The 7,287-nt window shown below is 45.8% G+C and overlaps 1 protein-coding gene across 1 annotated transcript; it reads left to right on the forward strand.

Annotated features, from left to right (window-relative positions):
* Nucleotides 1-2,418: 2,418 nt before the first annotated feature.
* Nucleotides 2,419-7,043, forward strand: LOC149286835 (EF-hand domain-containing protein D2-like). Its single transcript, XM_089493764.1, has 4 exons — nucleotides 2,419-2,612; nucleotides 5,242-5,389; nucleotides 6,453-6,587; nucleotides 6,909-7,043. The coding sequence occupies exons 1-4, from the start codon at nucleotides 2,419-2,421 to the stop codon at nucleotides 7,041-7,043; spliced, it is 612 nt and encodes a 203-aa protein (XP_089349890.1).
* Nucleotides 7,044-7,287: the final 244 nt, after the last annotated feature.

Consider the following 7,287-nt stretch of genomic DNA (forward strand, 5'->3'; position numbering starts at 1 on the left):
TAGAGGTAACAGTAAGTCAGAATGGATCAGCCAGGTTGTTCTAGATCGCTTTAGAGGTAACACTAAGTCAGAATGGATCAGCCAGGTTGTTCTAGATCGCTTTAGAGGTAACACTAAGTCAGAATGGATCAGCCAGGTTGTTCTAGATCGCTTTAGAGGTAACACTAAGTCAGAATGGATCAGCCAGGTTGTTCTAGATCGCTTTAGAGGTAACACTAAGTCAGAATGAATCAGCCAGGTTGTTGTAGATCGCTTTAGAGGTAACACTAAGTCAGAATGGATCAGCCAGGTTGTTCTAGATCGCTTTAGAGGTAACACTAAGTCAGAATGGATCAGCCAGGTTGTTATAGATCGCTTTAGAGGTAACAGTAAGTCAGAATGGATCAGCCAGGTTGTTATAGATCGCTTTAGAGGTAACAGTAAGTCAGAATGGATCAGCCAGGTTGTTCTAGATCGCTTTAGAGGTAATACTAAGTCAGAATGGATCAGCCAGGTTGTTCTAGATCGCTTTAGAGGTAACACTAAGTCAGAATGGATCAGCCAGGTTGTTATAGATCGCTTTAGAGGTAACAGTAAGTCAGAATGGATCAGCCAGGTTGTTCTAGATCGCTTTAGAGGTAACACTAAGTCAGAATGGATCAGCCAGGTTGTTCTAGATCGCTTTAGAGGTAACACTAAGTCAGAATGGATCAGCCAGGTTGTTGTAGATCGCTTTAGAGGTAACACTAAGTCAGAATGGATCAGCCAGGTTGTTCTAGATCGCTTTAGAGGTAACACTAAGTCAGAATGGATCAGCCAGGTTGTTATAGATCGCTTTAGAGGTAACAGTAAGTCAGAATGGATCAGCCAGGTTGTTATAGATCGCTTTAGAGGTAACAGTAAGTCAGAATGGATCAGCCAGGTTGTTCTAGATCGCTTTAGAGGTAACACTAAGTCAGAATGGATCAGCCAGGTTGTTCTAGATCGCTTTAGAGGTAATACTAAGTCAGAATGGATCAGCCAGGTTGTTCTAGATCGCTTTAGCGGTAACACTAAGTGAGAATGGATCAGCGTGGCCTTGCGCCTCCGGTTCCTCTCTTTCCCCCCAGAGATCTTTCAAATAATGTACCCTTTATGTTAAAGGCTCATTCATTAAACAAAGAATAATCGGATATTTAGATACAATGTTTCTGATTGGTTGTTATTGGGGAGGATCTATTTTAATGGCTGTTTTATTAAAAGGAAGGATTTCGAGGAAATGGAACTATTGCGAGAAACGATTCCCACCGCGTGACGATCGCTCCATTAGCTCTCGTTCTACCCGATATACATATATGTAGCTTTTCTGAGTCACGGGGTGTGAACGCTCAGGAAAAACGAGTCTGACGATCCTTTCTATACAAGACAAACCAAGCGGAGTTCCCCAAAAATAAAGCGCTGATACGTCGCACCTCCTGTCATCTCATATACTCTCCCTCGTGGGCGCAGCTGGAGGGACAGCTTGGGGTGCAGGTTTTCACCCACTTTTTATGTTATTAAATGCTTAAATATTAGTTGTTGGCGAAAGCAACAAAAGTGTAATTGGGGGGGGGGGTCTTATTCTCTTCTGCTAAGAAATTTAGTGAGACCTCCAGCTGCGCCGTTACTTTATTATTATTACTTTTATTATTATTATTATTTAATTATTATTATTTATATATTTTTTCAAACATTTGGGGTAAATGAGGGGCCCCTCAAGCCCCGCCTCACCGCAATGTATATGGGGGGCGACATAAACATTGCTTTATATGTGCTGTGTATTGTGTAGTATATGTTGTGTAGTATGTATTGTGTGGTATGTGTTATGCAGTATGTGTTGTGTAGTATGTGTTGTATGCTGTTTAGTATTGTATGTTGTGTAGTGTGTGCTGTGTAGTATTGTAGTGTATTGTGTATGTGTGTTGTGTTGTAGTGTATTGTGTAGTATGTTGTGTAGTATGTATTGTGTGGCATGTGTTATGCAGTATGTGTTGTGTAGTATGTGCTGCGAGTTGTGTAGTATGTGTTGTATGTTTAGTATTGTAGTGTATTGCGTGTTGTGTAGTGTGCGCTGTGTAGTATTGTAGTATATTGAGTAGTATTGTGTAGTATGTGTTGCATGTTTTTTAGTATTGTAGTGTATTGTGTGCTGTGTAGTATTTTAGTATATTGTGTAGTATTGTGTAGTGTGTGTCGTGTAGTATATTGTGTTGTGTGTGTCGTGTAGTACTATGCGGAGTGTATGATGTTTCCCGCAGCCTCCAGCATCCCCCACCCCCCCCCCTCTCCTCCGCTGGACCAGTCCCCCGGCGGCAGCCAATCAGCGCGCTCTTTGCATGGCAGTCGGTGCCGGGTCACGTGTTCCGGCTGCTGCTCTGTACGCGGCTCGTGTAACCGGGAGCAGCGGGCAGAGAGCGGGCCATGGCGGCAGACGAGCTGGCTTCCAGGCTGAACATGCGGCTGAAGCTGGGGGCCGGCGGCGGAGAGCCGGAGGATGCGGAGTCAGCTCGGCCCGAGGGGGACAGGCGGCCCTGCCGGAGGGTCTTCAACCCGTTCACCGAGTTCAAGGAGTTCAGCAGGAGGCAGATCAAGGACATGGAGAGCATGTTCAAGCAGTGAGTGACCCCGGGGCACGGATGGAGGGGGGGGCACCATTCCCGCAACTCCCACAACGCTCAGCCAGACACGTCCCATCGGATCGTTAGTCCGGTCATTCGTTAACGGGATGCTATTCATTCAGCACTGGCCGCTGGGTGGGGGCAAGGACTTATGGTGACCGCCACTCCCAGAACTCTCAGCCAGCCGCGTTCCAGGGATCGGTGGGATATTTCCCCGCACTGAGCCCGGCGTGTGGGCTGGATGGCTGTTTAAATGCTCCAGAAATTGCTGCTGCTGCAGAACCTCTTGGAGTTTCTCTCTATATCCCTTTACGTCCGTATTATGTCACTTTACCAATGGAGGCGTCGGCGTATGAACCGGCAGCGCCTGCTGAGCATTAATCAGCCCGCTTTCTGCCATCAAAAAGCACCGTTTCCCCCTAAAGCTGGGATTTATGTATAACTCCCATTAATACGAGGCACCCGCCTGCTTACAGCATAGCGATCGCTCGCTCTGGGGGTGGCTGCTGCCCGTCAGCCGGGTTCTGATACGACGTTCCGCTCCGTTTAGTTTCCGAGCCCAAACCCCGGATTCCAGCGAACGGCAACAGGTTTTACGAGGCGGAATAATGCTGAATTTTCATCGTTCTCATCGTTTTTCCATGGTTTTCTTTTATTAATGCAAATAATTGACGGCGTGAGGCATGCAGGACGGCGCCGCGTTTCCCCCGAAGCTGAAATGTTAGATTTTTTTTTGTGTTTTTATTATTTTTGCATTTTCTGCAGTTTTTTTCCCTCCTCGTTCCTGATCTGCAGAGTACGGCTCCCGGTGCTGGGGGGGGGGCGGTATATATTGGGTTAATTCAACGATGGTATATATTACGTTTATTACATTAGGGAGCGATCATGTGAGATTATTGCCCGGTATCACGATGCAAACATCTAATGTCCCTTCCCTATAGATTGTCAGCTTCTTTACCTAACGTATCGGCTCGTCTTAGTCTGTCTCATTTTGTCGGACCCTTTGAATGTAGGGACTGTAAGAAGCGCTTCGGGGATTGCTGTCGCTATATAAATAAAATATAATACATAATGATAATTAATGATAATGGAATATTAATTGAAGATAAGTGAGATACGTTGTGTTGGGTGTTCGGTGTAACCGTACAGGCGATGTGGCGCGCGCAGCGGATCCGTCTGTAGGAGGCGGAATACTAAATCCCGTTCTTCCTTTAATGTATTTCGCGGTTGGGGGGGACGGCAATCAGCCCATCCCCCGAGCCCACCGGATACATCGAAAAGAGTGAAAGATCGCATTAGCCTTCGAATGTCATCTATACGGGGAGAGGATCGCTTGGATGTAACGGATCTCACTCAGGGGCGGAAAGAAATGCAAAAATATATATATTTGTCTGTTATCGGTTCATTAGCTGGACGCGAAAACGTCTTTTATTCGTATGAAATATCAGCCAAACGGGAAAAAATGAAAAAAATAAATCCTGTCATCCCGACAGAATTGTAGATTTTTAGTATTATAAAAATGTTACATTTGGACTCATTTTCCAGATAGAATGTTCCCGTTTTATAATGTTTTCAGGCAGCTGCATATTAACCATTTGTGTCCCACTCTGAGCACCAATCTACTAAACAAACCCCCCCGACCTGTCTGAACCAACACTGCTCGCCCCTTCCCACAGAGACTGGGCGGCTTGTACCGACACTGTGCCGTTCTCTGTTCCCGACTCCTTATTACACTGCCTGTGGTAAACATTAGAATGGCTCAGTCTTAATCACCCAGTCAGACACCGTGAGTAATGAAAGTATATGGAGGAACGGACTTCATTTGCATTGCCATAAAGCATCAGCTCAGTGTGGTGTTTGAGCCGGGAAAGTCACCCAAAATTATATTACTGTATACAGCGCTGGGGGTTATATTACTGTATACAGCGCTGGGGGTTATATTACTGTATACAGCGCTGGGGGGTTATATTACTGTATACAGCGCTGGGGGGTTATATTACTGTATACAGCGCTGGGGGGTTATATTACTGTATACAGCGCTGGGGGGTTATATTACTGTATACAGCGCTGGGGGGTTATATTACTGTATACAGCGCTGGGGGTTATATTACTGTATACAGCGCTGGGGGGTTATATTACTGTATACAGCGCTGGGGGGTTATATTACTGTATACAGCGCTGGGGGGGGTTATATTACTGTATACAGCGCCGGGGGTTAGAAGGATCTGAGCGCTGGTTTCCGGTACGAGGCATTTGCAGCTTCTGCACGATTAACACTAATAGCTGAGCGCTGTAATTACCGTTCCATGCGCGATGATCGGCGCGGTAACGAAACCCTGAGAATTAACGGCAGGCGATGTGAGTTATTTCCGTGTTATACGGGAGTTCTTTTATGTGCTTAACAAAATCCCTTCCCTTAGAGGGAAGCTTCAGCTCCAGGGCTGCATCAGAACGGCTTTACTCCTCAAGTATCCAATGAGTGGCAGGTAAGCGTGGAATAAACGCCATCATGGGAACGAGCTCAGAACGTCCAAAGCGTTTCAGTCGGTGCTGAATTATTCGGCAATTCTGCTTTAAATGACCGACGTCATGCACACGGCACACGCTAACTCCCCCCCCCCCCCAGGTACGATGCGGGTAAGGACGGCTTCATAGATCTCATGGAACTGAAGCGAATGATGGAGAAGCTGGGAGCCCCCCAGACGCACCTCGGCCTCAAGGACATGATTAAGGAAGTGGACGAAGACTTCGACGGCAAACTCAGCTTCAGGGAGGTGAGTCCGAGAAATCCTCGGCAGTCAAACTACGGATCGTAAGCCTGCGAGCCGAGCCTCTCCGCCTAACCTATGGTATTGTCTGTCTGTCGGACCCCTTGAATTTATGTATTGTACTAAGCGCTGCGTAAACTGTTGGCGCTTTATAAATAAAAGATAATAATAATGATAATAGTTGTTTTGAAACATTTGTATCAGTAGATCGGCACTAAAGGAAATACATGAAATAAATCTTTTTCTATATTTTATATCTGTGGCAGCGATATACATAGGACATATATATATATATATACAGTATGGTAATCAAATCATTATAAATATACCCCTCGGGACCCTCTAATGAGAGTTCCTTTCTATGTTTGATAAACTCTCTGTCCCACACTGGCTTGTTGCGTATGATGTCATCATCCATAGCAGGTGGAGACCTCCGTTAAGCTTCTAAAATATATATATATATATATATATATATATATATTCACAATCAGTAGTTTTTATATAGCGCCAGCACACGCCGCAGCGTTGTACAATCTCCTTGGTATTACACAGACCGCTACGGCGAAGGCTGGACCCCTGGGCGCTGTGTAACATATCGAGCGGACTTAACACTCGCTGTAACGTAAATCAATCGCAAGTAGAAACCTCCGCCATCCGTGCCCCCCCCCGCCGAGAGCCGACATAAACGTCAGACGTTTTTCTTTAAAACATAAACGGGATACGTTGGCCCCGAGGATACGCATTGATTTTGCTGCCTTTTGTCCCCCAGCTCCTCATCGCGCATGCACTCTATACCCATCGCCAACCGAGACTTACGGAACGAGCGCTCATTCATTCCAGTTCATTCCCCGTCTCTGGGTGCAGGACCGTGGATGAATGAGAATGTTAACATATAGATTGGGTTGGCCAATTGGCTGGCAGATGTGTAGGGGGTGAGAGGACCGCAGGCGCACAGATATAACCTAAACGTTCGGTGTCCGTATCCATCTTAGTGACGCAGAGAAAATATAAATGTTGGAATTTGGATTAAACATTAAAAAAAAAAGTAATTTTTTTTGTTCTCTTTCAGTTCCTGTTGATCTTCCGGAAAGCAGCGGCCGGGGAGCTGCAGGAGGACAGCGGCTTGCACGCTCTCGCCCGCCTCTCGGAGATCGATGTGTCCATCGAGGGTGTCAAAGGGGCCAAAAGCTTTTTTGAAGCAAAGGTAAAGGGGGGGGGGGGGGGGGTAACGACTCCATCTTTGTGATCTCGCTGGGCGAGCGCCGAGTCTCCGTACGACTCGTTTATTCATAAGAATTACACATTTTTATTTTGGAATCTGTTACGGTTTTATATATATTTTCATGATAAAAAAAAGCACAAGTAGCAAAAAAACCCCAAAAACCTGTCAGGCTTTAGGAAACAACATATTGCGCTGCAGGTGTTTGCATCCCGCGTTTGGAAACCCGTTCTGTAAATAAATATACAATATTTGTCACGGAAAACGTAAATACGGTTTTCACGAGCGTCTCCGTTAACCGTTTAGGTGCAGGCGATGAGCGACGGCAGCCGCTTCGAGCAGGAGATCAAAGCGGAACAAGAGGAGAAGAAAAGGCAAGCGGAGGAGAAGGAGCAGAGGAAAGCCGCCTTCAAAGAGCTGCAGTCCGCCTTCCGGCCCTGACGGCCCCCGAGCCGAATATTTTCATAGCATGCAGAGAAATATATATATATATATATATATATATATAAAGTACGGAAATCCCTCTAATTTATTGCTTCGGACGGACCGATAAAGTTCACCATTTTATTAGTGATTCCATTTTTTATTCTGTTGCAGACGATATTTTTTTATGTCATTCTACACTTGGTTTTTTTGTGTGTGAAACGTGTAAATAAAGACATTGCAGCTACGCCCGCGGTACCCG

Source organism: Sceloporus occidentalis, unplaced genomic scaffold (assembly GCF_023333645.1).
Source record: "Sceloporus occidentalis isolate IW3139 unplaced genomic scaffold, rSceOcc1.0.p SCAF_66, whole genome shotgun sequence".
NCBI classification, from domain to species: domain Eukaryota; kingdom Metazoa; phylum Chordata; class Lepidosauria; order Squamata; family Phrynosomatidae; genus Sceloporus; species Sceloporus occidentalis.

What these genes read in the sequence shown, in the direction of transcription:
- LOC149286835 (XM_089493764.1), top strand. Translation starts at nt 2,419, where the DNA reads ATGGCGGCAGACGAGCTGGCTTCCAGGCTGAACATGCGGCTGAAGCTG. An exon ending in GCAAACTCAGCTTCAGGGAG is followed by an intron (nt 5,390 to 6,452) that starts GTGAGTCCGAGA and finishes GTTCTCTTTCAG; the next exon opens with TTCCTGTTGATCTTCCGGAA. An exon ending in AAAGCTTTTTTGAAGCAAAG is followed by an intron (nt 6,588 to 6,908) that starts GTAAAGGGGGGG and finishes TTAACCGTTTAG; the next exon opens with GTGCAGGCGATGAGCGACGG.